The sequence below is a fragment of the Canis lupus genome, chromosome 29 (genome assembly GCF_048164855.1).
Source record: "Canis lupus baileyi chromosome 29, mCanLup2.hap1, whole genome shotgun sequence".
In the NCBI taxonomy this organism is placed as follows: domain Eukaryota; kingdom Metazoa; phylum Chordata; class Mammalia; order Carnivora; family Canidae; genus Canis; species Canis lupus.
In genome coordinates, this window is record NC_132866.1 from 31,841,423 (window position 1) to 31,864,394 (window position 22,972).

General features: G+C 37.4%; 1 protein-coding gene across 50 annotated transcripts in view; it reads right to left on the reverse strand.

The window, feature by feature from the left end:
- The window catches only part of CC2D2B (coiled-coil and C2 domain containing 2B), a 110,915-nt gene that overhangs the window by 25,613 nt on the left and 62,330 nt on the right, over positions 1-22,972 (reverse strand). For 46 of the 50 annotated variants that reach the window (XR_012020800.1, XR_012020803.1, XM_072805915.1 and 43 more), the window contains 3 exons: positions 17,933-18,029; positions 17,032-17,141; positions 10,062-10,158 (listed from right to left, as the gene is read on the reverse strand). Coding sequence is in view for 45 of the 50 variants with exons in the window: in XM_072805915.1 (XP_072662016.1) it covers positions 10,062-10,158; positions 17,032-17,141; positions 17,933-18,029 (304 nt within the window). In the remaining 5 variants the exon portion in view is untranslated. The remainder of the gene's footprint in view (positions 1-10,061; positions 10,159-17,031; positions 17,142-17,932; positions 18,030-22,972) is intronic. The other 4 variants (XR_012020811.1, XR_012020810.1, XR_012020809.1 and 1 more) reach the window with 1 other exon arrangement.

Below are 22,972 nucleotides of genomic sequence, written 5' to 3' on the forward strand. Positions count from 1 at the left end.
CATGGCATATCTCCTGGAAACAGGTGATCCCCAAGGCTACCTCAACGTAAGCCCTTAAGACCATGCAATTCAGTTTTCTCTGATTTACCAACCAATCTTCTGAGCCCAGTGAGTTTCTAAGAAAGTTTTCTCTATTGAGAAGTGATTGCAATGATAGACCAATTCTGACTGCTTGATATGTTGTTCCTTATGCTAGTTGACAGATTTTATTTTTCCCAAGATCCTAATCACGTTTTATCACAGGAATTTCAGATTTGCAAGATTGGTGTGATTTCCTTTCTTCCCTGTCCCCATGTTAGCCTTGGCTAGAGCTTGCCTTTCACTTCCAGGACCTATCATTAAAGAAGTAAACAATAGGCCATCCTGTTAAATTAAACCATCCATCTGTGTACAAAGAGAAATTAACCATTTTGGTCTGTTTAGAATAGTATGATAGATTCTAGGCGTGCTTAGGCCCCATTGTGGTGTAAATTAGGAAAAGGAAATTGTGATAGTTAATTTTACATGTCAACTTTAATGAGCTAAGGGATGCCCAGAGATGGTAAAACATGTTTCCTGGGTGTGTACGTGAGGGTATTCCTGAAGAGATTAGCACTTGAATCAGTAGACTGAGTAAAAATCAGCCCTTATCAATGTGGGCAGAAATCATCCAATCTTTTGAGGGCCTGAATAGAACAAAAAGGTGGAGGAAAGGCAAATTCTCTTTCTCTTTCTCTCAGACATCTCTTTCTCTCGGACATCAGAGCTCCCAGTTCTCAAGTGTTTTGGACTCTGGGGATTACACCAGCAGTCTCTCCATCCTTAGACTTTTGTACTCAAACTGAATTACAGCACTTGCTTTTCTGGTTCTCCAGCTTACATATATATATATACATATAATATAATATATATATGATATATATGCTATATAGTACATATATAGTACATACTATATATGTTATATATAGTACATATATTAATATTTATATAGAAATACAAATGGCTAAGAGTAGCCAAACAGTCTTTTTAAAAATTTTTATTAATTTATTTATTATCTGAAAGCGAGAAAGAGCATGAGCAAGGAAGGGGGCAGAGGAAGAAGCAGGCTCCTTGCTGAGCTGGAAGCCCCATGTAGGGCTCAGTGCATGGCTCAATCCCAGGATCATGACCTGGAATCATGAGCTGAGCAAAGAAAGACCTTAACTACTGAGTCACTTGGCACTCCTAGCCAAAGCAATCTCGAAGAAGAAAAATAAAGCTGAAAAACAGGTTTCTATCACAAAGCTTTGGTAATGAAAAGAGTGTGGTATCAATGTAAGGATAGGTAATAGACCAATAGAACATAATAGAGGGTCCAGAAATAAATCCACATTTATACAGTCACCAGATTTACAACAAAGGGTGACTTTGTCGTGCAATGGGGGAGGGTACGTTCCTTTCCATAAATGGTGTTGGGTCAACTGAATGAATATCTTTACGGGAAAAAAGTAATCTTGACCTCTATCTCACAGACACATAAAAATCAATCAGTTGGATTTTAGATCTAAATGTGAAAAAGGTAAAATGATTCGGGTTTTAGAAGCAACCTCAGGATAATATCTTCATGACCTTAAGTGGACAATATTTTTAAAAAGGACCAAAAAAGCACCACCACTGCATTGCACTATATTAAATCAAGATTTTCTGTTCATAGAAAGACACATTTAAAAGTCAAAAAAGACAAGCCAGCATGGGAAAAACACTTATAGAATGTATATCTGACAAAGTACTCATATCCAGATTATACACTGTTAAAAATCAGTGAAAAAATAGGCAAAATACTTGAACATATCTTTCACAAAAGAGAATATCAAAATGGCCAATAAATGTAGAAAATGGTGCTCAATTTCATAAGTTATCATTAAAATGCAACTTAAAACCATAAGGTGATATGATTACTTTGATCAGTATGTTTGAAATGAAAATATCAGACAATGCTAGGTAACAAGGACATGGATCAGTCAGAGCTCTCATAAACTGGTGGTGGAAGTATGAACTGACACAACCATTTTGGAAACTGGTATTATACTACTAAAGCTGAGCATATGCACAATCTGAGCTAGCAATTTCACTCTTAAGTATATTTCCAACAGAAATGAATAGATTCATTTCCCCAAGTCCAATGATATTAGTGTTAAATATAAGAGCTGACAACTAGAAAGAAGCAAATTATCAGTTGTAGAATGCATTAAAAAGTTGTTGTATATTCCTACAAAAACATACTATACAACTATGAGCAGCATTTCAGATGATTCCCACAAACACAAGGTAGAGAAAACTAAGTCATTCACAGATGGACGCAAACTGTATGAGATTTCAATCATACAAAGTTCAAAAATAAGTAATACCTAAACCATGGTGTTAGAAGCTAGGATAGTGTGTTATTCTGTATGTTGGTAAATTGAACACCAATAAAAAATAAATTTATTATTAAAAAAAAAAAAGCTAGGATAGTTACTCGTGGGGAGGAAGTAACTTGGGGGAGAGCACAAAAGAGGCTTCCGGGGTGATACTAGCAATATGTGGTTTCATGATCTGAAGTGCTGACTTTTTTTTCCTTTTTAGTCTTTTGTCTCTACTATTTATTTCCCCTTGGATAGAAAGCAAAATATTTGCCAGAATAATTTTGCCAATACAAATTCAGTTAGGAAATATAGGGTTGAATTTCTTGCATCTGAATAATCTAAATTTGTCTGGAGTGGCTTGTAAACTCTAGAAAAAGCATAAAATTAAACTTTAAAAATAACATGTTTTAAAGAGTTATGTTTTTCAAAAATCATAGTACCAATTATTAAAAATCACAAAATTTGGCTATAATCCAATAAAACTAGAATTAAAATAAAACTAGAATTTAAAATAAAAAACTTTAGGGACGCCTGAGTGGCTCAGTGGTTGAGCATCTACCTTCGGCTTAGGGCATGATCCTATGGTCCTGGGATAGAGTCCCATATCAAGATCCCTGTGGGGAGCCTGCTTCTCCCTCTGCTTATGTCTCTGCCTCTCTCTGTGTGTCTCTCATGAATAAATAAATAAAATATTTTTAAAAAATCATATCAAAAATTTATACTGGAGTCACTTAAACATTTGAAAATATAAAAACACAGTATTAGATAACTAGTAGATCAAGAAAGATATAAATGTATAAAAATATATAGAAAATAACACAAAATAAAAATAACCTAATATAAAAAATCTGGCCTAAGATAAATTCATGGTCTTAAAATATTCCTACTACTATGAGAGAGACAGTGATTCAAATTCATCTCAGCCCAGCTTTTTCATCCCCCGTGCTAAAATTAGGCCACATGTCTGTGAGACTTCCAAGTCCTCAGCTTCTTGCTAACAAGTTAACTAATGAAGGAGAGACCCACAGGAAGTAAGAAATAGTTGACAGCAGGAAGAAGAAAGAAATGCAGAGAAAAGAGGAAGATTGAGGCATGGGAAGAAACTGTTTTCTAAAGAATAGTGACTGATGATAAACCAAAATCTTCTTTCAACTGGGTGATCAACTTGAGGCTCAGCCTAGATCTGGTCTTTTATGAGAAAATGGAATGTTTGGGCCTATAGTTACCTTGTAAACCATTGCATGAGAGGAAAGCAAGAATACATGTCAGACACTTTTCCTTTCCTAAAGAGCATACCAATGTTGTCACAGATGTCTGATACCTGAAGCCTACAGATTTCATTCACTAACAACACAAAGCACTTATAAGAATTGAACTATTAATTAACTACTATTCGATTCTGGTCAAATTGATCATTGAGATAATTCACTTTTGCAGGAGAAAGTCTGTTAGGCACTGTTTTGGGTTTCCCAAATTCTAACCATTAACAGTTTAGATAATCAGAAACTACTCAATTAAACTCTTTGGAGAATGGCCATCACCAAATTACTGTTCAATATTTCTATCTCCAACCTTTATGTAGAATTGATAGAAAATGTTTTAATAAGAATGTGTGTCTGCATCTCCTGGAAAACTGCACTGGAAGACACTGACATTATGTTTCTTTGAGAAGGCTCATTCTTGAACAATAGTTGAAGGGTCTAGTTCAACTTCTCTCCCTCTTATCCCCAATCCCTCCAGATAGAATTAATTGCTCTTTCAGCAGCATTTGCCATAGGATTTGGAGAGCATTTCTATTAGGGCATTTAATCAGAGTCCCAGGAGAGGGCGGGCAAAATGGCAGAGGAGTAGAGTCCCCAAGTCACCTGTCCCCACCAACTTACCTAGTTAACTTTCAAATCATCCTCTAATCCTACGAATTCGACCTGAGATTTAGAGAGAGAACAGCTGGAATGCTACAGAGAGAAGAGTTTGCGCTTCTAACAAGGTAGGAAGAAGGAAAAATAAATAAAATAAAAACGAATCAAGTTGGGGAGCCCCCCGCCCCCCTCCCGCGAGGAACCAGGCTAAAGCCGGGCTGTGAGAGCCTCCAGGACAGGAAAGCACAGCCCCGGAGAAGCAGGAACTTTAAAAATCCATACCGGATTCTTCCCGGATGGAAAAGTGCTCAGCAGGGAAACCGGGCAGAACCGCAGGGGTCAGGGGGGCCTCCAGGTTCCGGGGGCACTAACAGAGGAGGGGCTCCCTGGGGAGAGCCTGCCGCACAGCAGAGGCCGAGCTCGGTAAAGGCCTGGAGCGCCCGGTGGGGCCCCGGTAGCAGCTTGGGTGGTGGCTCCGGGCGGAGGGGGCTGCGCCCCGGGAGCGCGATTCCAGCAGCACAGGCGCTGGATCCCAGGGTGCCAGGGGACACAGCCCAAGATCCTGCGCGTCCCCCCACCCCCCTCACTGGGAGAGGCAGAGGCGGGGAGAGCACAAACAGCGAGGATGCCGCTGCCGCTGGGTGCCCCCAGCTGTGCAGGTCAGCGCCCCCCACCCCAGAGATCGAGGCCAGTGCAGACTGGGAGACTGCAGTAGTTACTGCGGGAGCTGACTCCAGGGCTGGAGAGCTGGCCGCTGCCAGTGTGGCTGCGCCTCTTGGTGTCACTCTGTTCCTGTGATGGAGCGGGGCCTCCAGGGAACAGGGACCTCACAGGATAAACAGCTCCCACCGAGCTGTGCACATACCTGAGAATCAGCACTGCAGGCCTCTCCCCCCACTCTTTCAAATTCCAAAGATAAAGAGAAGATCCTTAAAGCAGCAAGAGACAAGAGATCCCTAACTTACATGGGAAGAAATATTAGTTTAACAGCATACCTCTCCAAAGAGACCTGGCAGGCCAGAAAGGGCTCCAGGATATATTCAGGGTCCTACATGAGAAGAACATGCAGCCAAGAATACATACTCTATCCAGCAAGGCTCTCATTCAGATAGAAGGAGAGATAAAGAGCTTCCAAGATAAGCAGAAACTGAAAGCATATGTGACCACAAAACCAGCTCTGCAAGAAATATTAAGGGGTACTCTGTAAAAGAAAGAGGAAGCCCAAAGAAATAAGCCACTAGAACGGTGACTGAATAGGTATTATGATGACACTAAATTTGTATCTTTCAATAGTAACTGTGAGTGTGAATGGGCTTAATGATGCCATCAAAAGACACAGGGTTTCAGACTGGATAAAAAAACAAGACCCATCTATTTGCTGTCTACAAGAGGCTCATTTTAGACACCTACAGCCTGAAAATAAAAGGTTGGAGAACCATTTACTATTCAAATGGTCCTCAAAAGAAGGCAGGGGTACCCATCCTCATATCACATAAATTAAAGTATATCCCAAAGACTGTAGTAAGAGATGAAGAGGGACACTATATCATACTTAAAGGATCTATCCAACAAGAGGACCTAACAGTCATGAATATTTATGCCCCTAATGTGGGAGCTGACAAGTGTATCAATCAATTAATAACCAAAGTAAAGACATACTTAGATAATAATACACTTCTACTGGGAGACTTCAACACAGTGCTTTCTGCAAATGACAGATTTTCTAAGCACAACATCTCCAAAGAAACAAGAGCTTTAAATGATACACTGGACCACAGTGTATGGATTTCACAGATATTTCCTGAACTTTCCATCCAAACGCAACTGAATACAATTCTTCTCAAGAGCATGTGGAACTTTCTCCAGAATAGACCACATACGGGTCAAAATCAGGTCTTACCTGATACCAAAAGATTGGGATTGTCCCCTGCATATTTTCATACCATAATGCTTTGAAACTTGAACTCAATCACAAGAAGAAATTTGGAAGAAATTCAAATATGTAGAGGTTAAAGACCATCCTGCTAAAAGATGAAAGAGTCAACCAGGAAATTAAGGAAGAATTAAAAAGGTTAATGGAAACTAATGAGAATGAAGATACAACCGTTGAAAATACTTGGAATACAGCAAAAGCAGTCCTAAGGGAAATACATCTCAATAGAAGCATCCCTCAAAAAATTGAAAAAAACTCAAACACACAAGCCAACCTTGCACCTAAAGAAACTGGAGAAAGAACAATAAATAGATCCTACACCCAGCAGAAGAAGACTTAATAAAGATTCAAGCAGATTTCAATGAAAGAGAGACCAGAAGTACTGTAGAAAGATCAACAAAACCAGGAGTTGGTTCTATGAAAGAATTAATAAGATAGATAAACCATTAGCCAGCCTTATTAAAAACAAAAGAGAAAAGACTCAAAAATCACAAATGAAAAAGGAGATCACAACCAATTCCAAGGAGATACAAACGATTTTAAAAACATATTATGAGCAGCTATAAGCCGATAAATTAGGCAATCTAGAAGAAATGGACGCATTTCTGGAAAACCACAAACTACCAAAACTGGAACAGGAAGAAATAGAAAACCTGAACAACCCAATAACCATGGAGGAAATTGAAGCAGTCATCAAAAACCTCCCACAACACAGAAGTCCAGGGCCAGATGGCTTCCCAGGGGAATTCTATCAAACGTTTAAAGAAGAAATCATACCTATTCTACTAAAGATGTTCCGAAAGATATAAAGGGATGGAATACTTCCAAACTCATTCTATGAGGCCAGCATCACCTTAATTCCAAAAGCAGACAAAGATCCCACCAAAAAGGAGAATTATAGACCAATATCCCTGATGAACACAGATGCAAAAGTTCTAAACAAGATACTAGCTAATAGAATCCAACAATACATTAAGAAGATTATTCACTATGACCAAGTGGGATTTATCCCCGGGATACAAGGCTGGTTCAACATTCGTAAAGCAATCAATGTGATTGATCATATCAGTAAGAGAAAAAACAAGAACCATATGATCCCCCCAGTAGATGCAGAGAAAGCATTTGACAAAATACAGCATCCATTCCTGATCAAAACTCTTCAGAGTGTAGGGATAGAGGGAACATTCCTCACCATCTTAAAAGCCATCTATGAAAAGCCCACTGCAAATATCATTCTCAATAGTGAAACACTGGGAGCTCCCCTAAGATCAGGAACATGACAGGGATGTCCACTCTCACCACTTTTATTCAACATAGTACTAGAAATCCTAGCCTCAGCAATCAGGCAACAAAAAGAAATAAAAGGCATTCAAATTGACAAAGAAGAAGTCAAACTCTCCCTCTTTGCAGATGACATGATACCGTACTTAGAAAACCCAAAAGACTCCACCCGAAGATTGCCAAACTCATATAGCAATTCGGCAGTGTGGCAGGATACAAAATCAATGTCTGGAAGTCAGTGGCATTTCTATACGCTAACAATGAGACTGAAGAAAGAGAAATTAAGGAGTCAATCCCATTTACAATTGCACCCAAAAGCATAAGATACCTAGGAATAAACCTAACCAAAGAGGTAAAGGATCTGTACCCTAAAAACTACAGAACATTTCTGAAAGAAATTGAGGAAGACACAAAGAGATGGAAAAATATTCCATGCTCATGGATTGGAAGAATTAATATTGTGAAAATGTCAATGCTACCCAGGGCAATTTACACATTTAATGCAATCCCTATCAAAATGCCATGAACTTTCTTCAGAGAGTTGGAACAAATCATCTTAAGATTTGTGTGGAATCAGCTAAGACCCCGAATAGCCAGGGGAATATTGAAAAAGAAAACCATAGCTGGGGGCATCACTATGCCAGATTTCAGGTTGTACTACAAAGCTGTGGTCATCAAGACAGTAGACACATAGATCAATGGAACAGAATAGAGAATCCAGAAGTGGACCCTCAACTTTATGGTCAACTAATATTTGACAAAGCAGGAAAGACTATCCACTGGAAAAAAGACAGTCTCTTCAATAAATGGTGCTGGGAAAATTGGACATCCACATGCAGAAGAATGAAACTAGACCATTCTCTTACACCATACACAAAGATAATCTCAAAATGGATGAAAGATCTAAACGTGAGACAAGATTCCATCAAAATCCTAGAGGAGAACACAGGCAACACCCTTTTTGAACTTGGCCACAGCAACTTCTTGCAAGATACATCCATGAAGGCAAGAGAAACTAAAGCAAAAATGAATTATTGGGACTTCATCAAGATAAAAAGCTTCTGCACAGCAAGAGAAACAGTCAACAAAACTAAAGGACAACCTATAGAATGGGAGAAGATATTTGCAAATGACTCATCAGATAAAGGGCTAGTATCCAAGATCTATCAGGAACTTATTAAACTCAACAGCAAAGAAACAAACAATCCAATCATGAAATGGGAAAATGACATGAACAGAAATGTCACAGAGGAAGACATAGACATGGCCAACAAGCACATTAGAAAATGCTCTGCATCACTGGCCACCAGGGAAATAAAAATCAAAACCACAATGAGATACCACCTCACACCAGTGAGAATGGGGAAAATTAACAAGACAGGAAACAAATGTTGGAGAGGATGCAGAGATAGGGGAAGCCTCTTGCACTGTTGGTGGGAATGTGAACTGGTACAGCCCTTGAAAAACCGTGTGGAGGTTCCTCAAAGAGTTAATAATAGACTTCCCTATGATCCAGCAATTGCCCTGCTGGTGTTTACCCCAAAGATACAGATGCAGTGAAACACTGGGACACCTGCACCCCAAGGTTTTAGCAGCAATGTTCACAATAGCCAAACTGTGGAAGGAGCCTCGCTGTCCATCGAAAGATGAATGGATAAAGAAGATGTGGTTTATGTATACAATGGAATATTACTCAGCCATTAGAAACGACAAATACCCACCATTTGCTTTGACATGGATGGAACTGGAGGGTATTATGCTGAGTAAGTAAGTCAATCGGAGAAGGACAAACATTATATGGTTTCACTCATACAGGGAATATAAAAAATAGTGAAAGGGAATAAAGGGGAAAGGAGTGAAAATATCAGTGAGGGTGGCAAAACATGAAATACCTAACTCTGGGAAATGAACAAGAGGTAGTGGAAGGGGAGGTGGGCAGGGGGTTGGGGTGACTGGGTGATGGGCACTGAGGGGGGCACTTGACGGGATAGCACTGTGTGTTATGCTATATGTTGGCAAATATAACTCCAATTTAAAAAACAAACAAAAACAAAAATTCAGAGTCCCAAAAGAGGAGACATAATGGATAGGCATCTTTATACTTCTGGTGCCAACTTTAGTAGAAAGGAAGCTAATATTTATTTGAGAGCTTGCACTTAGTGTTGTTAGGAGCTTTTGCTTATCTATGAGGAAGACATTCAGTAATTTTTAAAATTTGATTGAGTAGAACTGGGTTTTAGTCCTAAGAATAATTTGGTGTCTTCTAAGGAAGTTGTGTATTTTCTTTGATCAGAAAATGAGAACTATATAACCAATTTTTGTTTCGTTTCATTTATTTTGGTACCAGGAAGCTCACATTTAAGTGTTAGTTTCAATTGCAGAAACCTACTTCTCCCAAATTCTTGGTATATTTACTCCTCCTCTTATATGTGGTTTATGATCTCTATTATTTTTTAACTGACTTGCCATATGTCTGATTTTATTTCAAGTTACCCCAAATCCTTTTTTATAATGTTGGAAATAGACATTGCATCTAAAAGCAAATTTACAAATCTGGTACTAGATTTCATTCAGTTTGACTTTAGAATCAGTTCAACATTGATTATTATAATTATTCTAATTTACCTCATGTTTTTCAATAATCATTTCATCAAAAATGTTGATATATATATTATCTTTTAATTTAGATAAGCTTGAGAAGCTATAATCATGTCCTGGTGAGCTGTAAATAAGAGAAACATATGTAAATGCTTAACTTATTTTATAAGAGCATTTTTCATAAGGAACCATAAAATTACCTGTGATCTTTTCTTTTATAAAGGGTAAACTAAGAAAAAGCTATGTGTTTTGCAGATGACTGTTATCTTTCAATAAAACCAGCATGTGCAGGATGCCTGGATGGCTCAATGGTTGAGCGTCTGCCTTTGGCTCAGGGCATGATCCTGGGGTCCTGGGATCAAGTCCCACACTGGGCTCCCTGCGAGGAGCCTGGTCCTCCCTCGGCCTATGTCTCTGCCTCTGTGTGTGTGTGTGTGTGTGTGTGTGTGTGTGTGTGTCTCATTAATAAGTAAATAAAATCTTAAAAAAAATCATGTGCTTTGTAACATATCTCAAAGTATTTTGCATGAAAAATAAAATGTTTAAATGTCAAGCAGAAAGACTTTCACTACAGACATCCATTGCTAACAAATTATCCAAAGTATGGTGTATCAAGATATTCCAAATACCTTAAATTCTACTACATTCTTCTATTTCCCATATATATTTAAATTGCTCTTTTGTTCTCAGCTAAGAGATACGACTGTTTAACCACAGAACTTATTCTTTTTCCCACATCCATTTTCTCCAACTAGAAATTGGGATAGTAGAATGCATTTTGCAAGCTGTCTGCTGATGGCTTACTTGACGTACTTGACAAAGGATAGTGTAATATACCACAAACCTAGAAGTTTCCTCCACTCTTAGCTCCAGCTTGCGTGTGGAACCTTGAACCTTGATCAAACTTCTAACAAGTCAGAGAAGTTAAATAACTTGCTTAAAAGTAAAGCCATCAGGGGGATCCCTGAGTGGCTCAGTGGTTTGGTGCCTGCCTTTGGCCCAGGGCGTGATGCTGGAGACCCGGGATCGAGTCCCACATCAGGCTCCTGCATGGAGCCTGCTTCTCCCTCTGCCTGTATCTCTGCCTCTCTCTCTCTATCATAAATAAATAAAATCTTAAAAAAAAAAAAAGTAAAGCCATCAGCAAATGACAGACCTTGTATGTGAACGCAATTCTGGCTGATTCTAAAGGCCAGGCTCTTTCAGTGTACCAACTGCCACTGATATTATTTATTGAAGATTGTTGCTAAGGAAGCAACCACCATTTCAAAGGATCTCCAACAGTTTGTAACTTTTGAGACACACAGCCAGTGACAACTGAAAAATGTTAGCTGAGATTAGAGAACAATTTTATATTGAAGTTTCCTTATATTTTTAAGTGATAAGCTGACTTCCCTGTCCTGCTCTTCAAGAGATCCCTTTCATGTGGCAAAAGCTTGACAGGAGAGAGGAGGCAATGGATACTTACAACACTATGTGAGCAGGAGAAATGAACTATCATCATCCAGACATTTTTGAGTGTGTCAACTTAGTATGTCCTTTAAATCTCTTAAGTCCTGCATTGTCTTGCATTTTGTATTCTATGAAAGCCTTATTCAAATTTCACCATAATTTCTTGTCCAAAGTAGAGATCACAAGCCTAATTACTATATACTATTTATTTATCATTACTCTCTATCCCATTTGCATGTGGATTTTATTCACTAAAATGTCATGTGGAGAAGGAAAAAGAGCTCTTGTATCTCAGGGAACAAAAAATGTTAACTGAATCGTTGTGCCTTAGCTGACCCTCTAATCAACTTGGTTATACTCTAAACCTGTTTTTGGCTTATCTTACTGCTATAACTACGAGAATTCAAATACTCTACAGCCTCCTTCTCTTTAGTTCACTAAAGAGTAAAATTTAATCTTATTTAATTTAAATTTATCTTATTGACTATTTTGTGTTCTCCTAAATCCATTTATTTAATACAGTGACACCATCAAAGAATAATGCAAATAGGAACCACATGATCTACAGAACTTGAGATGGCTGAACAAGATTGGCAGAAGGGGGAAAGGGCACCAGGACAAGAGAAAATACTTTGATAATGGATGTGGTTGACAGTTCTTTATATTCCTTCACGCCACTGAGAGCTAAAGATACTTAGGAAGTGATAACTGAAAATGGCTAATTGAGTTTAGAGAACAATTTTAAGTTCTACGTTTCATATTTGTCTTGATCAATGTACTTTAATTCCAATAACCAAATTTTATTTATACAACTTTAGTGTCACATATAAATCTTGAGAAAGAACAAACCTGGAGGCATCCAATTTACTGATTTCAAAATACACTACAAAGCTACAGGAATCAAAAGGATGTTACTGGCATAATTGACATATACACCAATGGTACAGAATACAGATCCCAGATATAAATCCCTGCATCTCCATCAGGTCAACTGGTCTTTGACAAGGATGTCAAGAATATACAATGTATGGGGATCCCTGGGTGGCTCAGTAATTTAGCACCTGCCTTCGGCCCAGGGCATGATCCTGGAGTCCCGGGATTGAGTCCCAGAGCCTGATTTTCCCTCTGCCCATGTCTCTACTTCTCTCTCTCTCTCTGTGTCTCTCATGAGTAAATAAATAAAATCTTTAAAAATATATACATACAATGTAGAGGTGCCTGGGTGGCTCAGTTGGTTGAGTGTCTGCCTTGGGTTCAGGTCATGATCCCTGGGACAAGCCACAGGTCAGGCTCCCTGTTCAGTGAGGAGTCTACTTCTCCCTCGCCTTCTGCCCCTCCCCCCACCCATGCTCACTCTCTTCTCTCTTTCAAATAAATAAATAAACTATTTTAAAAAAAATTTTAAAGTATACAATGTGGAAGGAATAGTCTCTTCAACAAATGATGTTGGTAAAACTATCAACATGCAAAAATAATCAAATCAATTCTTATTTTACACTATAGACAAAAATCAATTCAAAATGGATTAAAGACTGGGCACTTGGGTGGCTCAGTCAGTTAATCTGCCTTCAGCTCCTGTCATGGTCCTGGGGTCCTGGGATAAAGCCCCCCTATCAGGCTTCCTGCTGAGCAGGAAGTTTGCTTCTCCCTTTCCCTCTGCTGTTCCCCCTGCTTGTGCTCTCTCTCATTCTCTCTCTCAAATGGGTAGATAAATTTTTTAAAAAATAAAATAAATAAAATTTAAAAAAAAGACAAAATGGATTTAAGACTTAAAATGTAAGTGAAGACCTGAAACTGTAAAGCTTCTAGAAGAAAACACAAGGAACAAACTTCATGGCACAGGTTGTGGCAATGATCTCATTACACGGATATGACACCAATGCATGGGCAACAAAAGCAAAAGTAAAGTGAAATTATATTAAAATATAAATCTTTTGCACAGCAAACAATCATCAGTGTGAAAAGGCAACCTAGGGAATGGGAGAAAATACTTGCAAACCATATATATCATAAAGGATTGATGACTAAAACATATGAGAAACTCATACAATTCAATAATAAAGTTAATAATCCAATTTTTAAACTATGTTGAAACTTGAATAGACATTTTCCAAAGAAGATCTACAATGACTGACACATATATGAAAAAATGCTTAGAGCACCTGGCTGGCTCAGTGACTAAAGCACATGACTTTTGATCTTGGGGTTGTAAGTTCGAGCCTCACATTGGGTGTAGAGATTATTTAATAAAATAAAAAAAAATTCTCAGTAATTGCTAACTAATAATAAAATGCTCACTAATAATCAGGGAAAGGGAAATCAAAACAACAGTGAGGTACCACCTCACACCTCTCAGAATGACTATTACCAAAAAAACAAAAGATGAAAAGTATTAGTAAAGATGTAGAAAACTGGAATCCTTGCACTGTGTTGGTAGGGATGCAAAGTAGTGAAGCTGTTATGGAAAACAGTATGGAGGTTCCTCAAAAAATTAAAAATAGATTTGCCATCTGATCTCATTTCTCAGAATCTATCCAAAAGAATTGAATGAGGATCTCAAAGAGATGTTAGCATTCTGATGTTCATTGTAACACTATTCACAATAGTCAAGATGGAAACATCCTAAATGTTGACAGATGAGGATAATATGGTATACATATACAATGAAATAAATACTATTTACTCTTAAGAAATAAGAAAATTTGGCAATATGTGACAACACAGATGAGCCTTGGGGATATTATGCTAAGTGAAAAAACTCAATAAACCCGCCACAGAAAGACAAATACTGCATAATTCCACTGATTTTTAAAAAAGATTTTATTTATTTATTCATGAGAGACACACACAGAGAGAGACACAGACACAGGCAGAGGAAGAAGCAGGTTCCATGCGGGGAGCCCGATGTGGGACTCGATCCCGGGTCTCCAGGATCAGGCCCTGGGCTGAAGGCGTGCTAAACCACTTAGCCACCCAGGCTGCCCCATAATTCTACTTATATAAGATATATAAAATAGTCAAATTCATAAAATTACTAAGTGGAATGTTGGTTGCCAGGGGCTGGGAGAAGGGAAATGGGGAGTTTCTCATCAACAGGCATAAAGTTTCAGTTAAGCAAGATGAATAAGCTCTAGAGAGAGGATCCCTGGGTGGCTCAGCAGTTTAGTGCCTGCCTTCGGCCCAGGGCGTGATCCTAGAGTCCCAGGTTCAAGTCCCACATCGGGCTTACTGCATGGAACCTGCTTCTCACTCTGCCTGTGTCTCTGCCTCTCTCTCTCTCTGTGTCTCTCATGAATAAATAAGTAAAATCTTTAAAAAATAAGCTCTAGAGGTCTGCTGTACAACACTGTACCTATAGCCAACAATAATATACTGCACATTTTAAAATTTGTTAATAAGGAAGATCTCATGTTAAGTGTTCTTTCCAAGTTAAAAAAAAAAATTGAGTAAGCCTGAGTAAAGCAAATTACCCTCTGTAGTACTGGCTCACATGAGTGTGAGGTAGCTAAGTCCAAAATCTGCAGGGTACACCAGCAGGCTGGAGGCCCAGAGAAGACTTGCTGTTCACGTCTTCCCAGGAAGAGGTAAGTCTTTTTTCCACTAAACTTTCAATTGATTAGGTAAGGTCCATCCATATTATAAAGGGTGAGAGAGGAAGAGAGACAAAGACACAAAGATACATGTAGACACACACACGCTATTGATCGTTCCTCTGGAGAACCATGATTAATGCAATGACATTCTGGAAAGAGAAAACTATGGACTCAGTAAAAACATCAGTGGTTTCTAGAGGCCCCAGGGTAAGGATAAAGGGATAAATAGATGAAGTGGAGAATATGTTTAGGTCAGTAAAACTATGCTGGATGATATTATAGTAGTGGGTACATGTCATTATACATTTGTCAAAACCCATAAAATGCACAACATGAGAGTGAACTCCAAAGTAATGGTTGATAATGATGCATCAACACTGGTTCACAGATTGTAACAAACGTACCACACTAAGGCTGCGTGAGGTTTTATGTTTGTGTATTGTGGTAAATGTGTACATGAGAACTCTCTGTACTTTATACTCAATTTTACCTCAATTTTACTAAAACTGCTCAAAAAGTAGTCTATCAATTTTTTTAAATGGGAAAAAACAAACACTCTAGTTAGAAATGAGGGAAGGCAAATTAAACCACAATGAGAATATCACTTTAGATCTGTTATATTAGAAATAATAATTTTAAAAATACAAAATATTATTGAAGATATGGCACAATATATGTTAGGTTGGGATTGTATATTGATACAGTCACTAGAACAGTTTGGTATTATCTAATAAAGTTAAAGCTGAATTCAGTTACAACTTAGCAATTTTACTCCTGGACATATATCCTAGAGCAGAGGTTCTCAAAGTATCCCCATGACTAAGTAGCATCAGTAACACCGGGGAACTTGTGAGAAGTGGAATCATCAAGACCTACCCCAGACCTACTGAATTAGAAATTATGAAGGTGGGCCCAGCAATGTTTTAAGAAGCCATACAGGTGATTCTAATGCACAGAAAAGTTTGAGAGCTCATGTCTTTTTTTTTTTTTTTAAGATTTTATTTATTTATTCATGAGAGACACAGAGAAAGAAAGAGGCAGAGACTCAGGCAGAGGGAGAAGCAGGCTCCATGCAGGGAGCCTGACATGGGACTCAATCCCAGGTCTCCAGGATCACACCCTGGGCTGAAGGCAGTACTAAACTGCTGAGCCACCCGGGCTGCCTGAGAGCTACTGTCTTAAAAAGAAACTCTTGCATGTATGCTCCAGAAGACAAGTATAAGAATGTTCCAAGCAACATTATTTGCAATAGCAAAAGATTAAAACAAGCCAAATGTACATCAACAGGGAAATGTATAAAAATTATGGCATTTTAGTCCAGTAGAATACTATACATAAGTGAAAATAAAAGAAGGAAAGAAAAGAGGAAGAGGCGAGAAAAGGTATGAAAGTAGGAAAGAAAAAAGAAGAGAGGAAGGACAGGAGAAAGTTATGAGTATGAATATAGATGAATCTCTCAAAATAATTAAGAGTAAATAAACAAGATTGCAAAAGATGATTCAATTTATATAAAGTTGAAACATCTATAAATGAATAACACATAGTTAGGGACAAATATTTATAATATAAAATCATAAAGAAAGAGAATGTTAAACACAAATTATTTGTTACCTCTAGGGAGAAAGAAGGGGATACAATTAGGAACTGGCTTAGTAACAACTAGGTACTAGCCTTGAAAGGTAATGGTAATATTCAATTTTTTAAGCTGGGTGGTAGATACACCCAAGTATTCATATTATTATTTTTCCTCAGAACTTACATTTGCATATACATTATATATATATCAATATGTATATTGATATATATCAATACCTATGTAAGAGATATTTCATAATTTGTAAGATTAAACAATAAAGCCTATCTCAATGATTATTTTCAACAAATGGCTGAAGAAAGCAATTTTGTTACTGCTCTTTTTTTAGAAGCTGAGGTAAAAATAGATTCCAACCTACATAAAATCTACTTTAATTTCTTCATTCCAGCATGGATGAGATCCACTTGCAGTACTGGTTTGGTATACAGTGTGTTGAAAGGAAACTTCCACAAAAGGTTGTACAGTATCCTGAAACAAATAATAAACATTGACTAGCTTTTTGCACTATTTTATATAGTTAATGAAAGGTAGAAGGCTAGGAAATTACTTGAATACTGGCTGACCACTGGATGGCTTACTTTTTCTAGATTGTCAAACAGCCATTTTTCATTCATTCATTTAATAAACATTTATTGGTCCTATTCAATATCAGATACTTTTCTAGGATTGAAAGATAAATGGAACTTACCCTTAAGGACTTTATAGTCTATCAGAAAAATAAACAGGTAAACAATTTCAATCAAATGTGAAAAATAAAAGAAATATATTTAAGGTATAATAGTTACTCAGGAGAACCAATGATTAATTTTCTAAGGTAAAGACAAGGAGAACTTCATAGAGAAAACATTGCTGGACCTTGAGCTTTGAAACACTAAATAGTAAGTTTTATGAGGCCAATAATATGGAGCTATGTGGAGGCCATTCCAGGCAAAGGAAAGGTAAAGAGGCCTTCTAGAAGTAGTGGTATGATGATACTGTCTTGGGGAGGAGAGAGACGTGGTTGACTGGTAGGTAAGGGTCAGATGATAGATTTTTGTAGGCATTCTAAAGAAGCTTGTACTTTATTTTATAGGCCTTGAGAGCAGGGGATCAGGGAATGAATCAGTTAGGATTACATCTTATACAGAGTACCTTCATTGTGTTCTAGAAAATCAACTGGAAGCTTAAGACTCTAGAGATGGAGAGACCAATTATGAGCCAGTTGCTATCCAGAGCAAACATAATCAAAATTACATTTTACAGAAGTGTTTAAAACTTACCTCATTTAAGATCTCATCTGATTCTACAGATTTGATTGTTTCTTTATGTCTGAGGCAAGATATTGATGATTTCAAATAAGTAGGTAGATCCAAGACTCTTCACGAAAAACAATATAGAGATATACATGTTAAATAACTTTAACAGACAGTAGGAATTAAGATGGCAGAGGAGTGGGGGGACCCTAAGTTTGTCTCATACCTCAAATACAACTAGATAGTTATCAAATCATTCTGAGCACTGAAGAAATCAATCAGAGTTCTGAGAAAACAAATACTGCAAGTCTACAAGTAAAAAAGCTATCACCTTTTGGAAGGTAGGAGGTATGGAGGCTTGATTCTGGTGTGATATAGCTGAGGGTATCGTGGTGGGAAGGGAGCCTGCTTAAGGAGGGTACTGCAAAGTATCATAAGCAGCAGAGGCAAAATCAAAGTTTTAGAAGTCTGCTACAGCAGGGGCCCTGCCTGGTTTAAAGGTGCTCAGTTGGCAAAGTGGGGCAGGATCTCAGATGTGGCACTGTGTTCTGAGGAACCCCTGGGATGCAAGAACAGGTGGCACCTAGGCGATGCACTGTTCCCAGGCATGGGAGCATGGAACCTGGCTGAGAACAGCGAGTCTAGGTGCCATCTTTCTGCTTTGTGTTGCCATAAACTGAGAACCACTGCATGGTCATGCAACCACTTTCCTGGAATGGGTCCAGCAAAAGGCAGAAGTGAGGTGAGACACTCCTTGGGAGTAACAGCATTGGACCATGCCATGGGAGTCCCTAAAATTTGGAATTTTGAAACTCAGCCAGGCAGGGCAGAGTTCTGATGGAAACTGGGGAGACAAGTGTGATTGACTGCTCTTATGTGAGGACTCACTGAAGAGTAGGGGGCACATATTTTCAGCTCCAGGGCTAGTGAGGAAAGCACTGCCATATTCATCCCACCCATCTCAATGCTGAGAGCCCTCAGGGAGCAAAAACAGTGCCAGATAGTGGAGTCCAGAGCCGCTTACATCAAGTCTTGCCTCTCTGTACCCTCAAAGCGTATTTTCACTGGGTCAAATCAACCTGAGAATCAGGGCTGCAGGTCCCTCCTGCAGAAGACCAGCACAAACAACTCACTCCCACCAAGTTTACTGATCATAGAGAGTTGCAAAGCTTCAGCCCTAGGGCAAAACAGTATCTAGCATCCTTTGTACTTTTATTCTTTAGCTTTTTAGTTTTTTTTTTTTCAGGTAGCTTCTTATTTTTTCAATTATTTTAAAATTTTTACATACACTTAATATTTTTTATTTTTTGTTTCATTTCTCTTTCTTTCTTTTTTTCTTTCTTTCTTTCTCTTTCTTTCTTTCTTTCTTTCTTTCTTTCTTTCTTTCTTTCTTTCTTTCTTTCTCTTTCTTTCTTTCTTTCTTTCTTTCTTTCTTTCTTTCTTTCTCTCTCTCTCTCTTTCTTTCTTTCTTTCTTTCTTTCTTTCTTTCTTTCTTTCTTTCTTTCTTTCTTCTTGGGATCTAGTTTCTTTTCATAAGCAGACCAAAACAAATTCAAGATCTAGTTTTTAATTGTTGTTTTGTTGTTGTTGCTGCTGCTGCTATTGTTGTTGTTTTTTCTTTTTTTCTTTTCTGGACAAAATGATGAGATGGACAAATTCACCCCAAAAGAAAGAACAGAAAGTAGTACTCCCAGCCAGGGATTTAATCAATATAGATATAACTAAGACGTCTAAAATAGAATTTAAAACATTTATAAAGATACTAGCTGAGCTTGAAAAAAGCATAGAAGACACTAGATAATCCCTCACTGTAGAGATAAAGGAACTAAAATCTAGCCAGGCTGAAATTTAAAATGCTGTAACTGAGCTGCAGGCCCAAGTGGAGGCCATAAAAATGAGGATGAATGAAACAGAAGAGAAAATCAGTTAATACAGAAGATAAAATTATGGAAAATAATGAAGCTAAAATGAAGAGGGAAAGAAAGCTATTAGATCATGAAGATAGATTTAGGGAACTCAGCAATTCCGTAAAGTGAAATAATATCCATATTATAGACTGAAGGTTTATTTGAACAAATTATAGCTGAAAACTTCCCTACTCTGGGGAAGACAACAGGCATTCAAGTCCAAGAGGCACAAAGAACTCCTCTCAAAATCAACAAAAACAGGTCAACACCATAACATATTATAGTGAAATTTGCAAATTGCAAAGATGAAGAGAAAATTCTGAAAGCAGTTTAGAACAAGAAGTCCTTAACCTATAAGGGTCGACACATAAGACTGGCAGCAGACCTGTCCACAGAAACCTGGAAGGCCAGAAAGGACTGGCATGATATATTCAATGTGATAAATGGGAAAATATGCAGCCAAGAATACTTTATCCATCAAGACTGTCTCATTCAGAAGGGAAGGAGAGATAATTTCCAAGACAAACAAAACTAAAGGAATTCATGAACACCAAATCAGCCCTGCAAGAAACATTAAAGGAGACCTTTTGAGTAGGAAAGAGAGACCAAAAGCAACAAAGACCAAAAAGGAACAGAGACAATCTACAGGAACAGCGACTTTACAGGTAATACAGTGGTACTAAATTCATATCTTCCAATAATTACTCTGAATGTCAACGGACTATATGCCCTAGTCAAAAGACATAGGGTATCAGAATGGATAAAAAAAAAAAAAAAACAAGACCCATCAATATGCTTCTTTCAAGAGACTCATTTTAGACCCCAAACCTCCAGATTCAAAGTGAGGGTATGGAGAACCATTTATCATGCTAATAGAAATCAAAAGAAAGCTAGAGTAGCCATCCTTGTATCAGACAAACTAGATTTTAAACCAAAGACTGTAATAAGGGATGAGGAAGGACACTGTATCATAATAAAGGGATCTATCCAGCAAGAAGATCCAACAAATGTAAATACTTACGTCTCTAACACTGGAGCAGCTAAATATATAAATCAATAACAAACTTAAAGAAACGCACTGATAATAATACAATAATCATAGGCGATTTTAACATCGCATTCACAGCAATGAACAGATCATCTAAGCAGAAAATAAACAAGGAAACAAGGGCTTTGAATGACACACTGGACCAGATGGACCTACCACATATATTCAGAGTATTCCATCCTAAAGCAGCAGAATACATATTCTTTTCAAGTGGACATAGAACATTTTCCAGAATAGATCACATACTGGGTCACAAATAAGAACTCAACTGGTACAAAAAGATTAAGATCATACCATGCATATTTTCAGACCAAATGATATGAAACAAAGTCAACCACAAGAAAAAATTTGGAAGAACCACAGTACATGGAGGTTAAAGAACTATTCTACCAAAGAATGAATGGGTCAACCAGGAAATTAAAGAAAAAATTTAAAAATACATGGAAACATAGGAAAATGAAAACACAACAGTTCAAAACCTTTCAGATGTAGCAAAGATGGGCCTAAGAGAAAAGTATACAGCAATACAAGCCTTCCTCAAGAAGCAAGAAACATCTCAAATATACAGCCTAACTTTACACCTAAAGGATCTGGAAAAAGAACAGCAAATAAAGCCTAAATCCGGCAGGATAAGAGAAATAATAAAGATTAGAGCAGAAATCAATGATATAAAAATTAAAAAAAACAGTAGAACAAATCAACAAAACTAGGAATTTGTTCTTTGAAAGAATTAACAAGATTAACAAACCCTTAGCCAGACTTATTAAAAAGAAAAAAGACCCAAATAAATAAAATCATGAATGCAAGAGGAGAGATCACAGCCAACACAAAGAAATGCAAATAATTATAAGAGAATATTATGAGCAAGGAATTAGGTGATCTGGAAGAAATGTGCAAATACCTAGAAGCATATAAACTACCAAAACTGAAATACGAAGAGATAGAAAACTTGAACAGACCCATAACCAGCAAAGAAATTGAATCAGTAAAGCAAGGATGCAGAGAAAGGGGAGCCTTCTTAGACTGTTGACCAGAATACAAACTGGTGCAGCCATTCTGGAAAACAGTATGGAGTTCCTCAAAAAGTTAAAAATAGAACTACCCTATAATCCAGCAATTGCACTACAGGTATTTATCCAAGGGATAAAAATATAGTGATTTGAAGGGGTACATGCACCCGTTTATATTAGCAATATCCACAATAGCCAAAATTTGGAAAGCCCAGATGTTCATCAACAGATAAATGGATAAAGAAGAACTGGTATATATTATATATGAGTCACTAAATTCTACCCCTAAAGCTAATATATGTTATATATTAACACTATATGTTAACTAAATTGAATTTAAATCTTAAAAATTTTTAAATAAATAAATAACTTTAACATTAGTTTTGGTAGGAATAAGCAAGATTTTTGCCTCAATTCATGGTGATAAATAATTCGGTTACCATGGGTCTTACAGAGTTTGTTTTGGATCTTCTTATTGTTGGTGGTTAGAACTAAACATCTGATGATCACCACTCTGGAAGAGGGGCTCCTAAATGCTGAACCATGGATTGGATTCAGTCTGTGATAAAGTTTTCACTGGTCTTCAGCAAAGGAGAAAAATAAGGCAAGTGATACTTTGAGATTATATCCTTCCTATTTTTGGTGTTACAATATTCTTTCTTTTTACAAATTGATGATTATAGAAACTGGTAGTGATTTTATGATATTCTTATTGCACAAAAGTTAGCCTTTGGAATGTGCATTTGTTTTGAGAACATCAATTCTATTAGATAAATAAGGTTGTAGCTTATGAAACACAGAAAAAACTCTTAGGAGGTTTTAACTCTTAGTACCTAGTAAAAATATTTTTCATATGTAGAATTCATGGGATGTGGTAAACATAAGATAAACAAGTAAAGCACATATATGTTACACATAAAGAGAGATACTTAATATTCCTGAGACACCTGGGTTCTAAATATCAATAATATATGATTCATGCATGAGACAAAATACGTAAGACACTCAATATTCAAGACACACTAAATTCACGAGCATTTAATACGCATAATGACTTAATTTGGCCACTAAATGGTGATACCATTCTGGCCCCATAGATCCT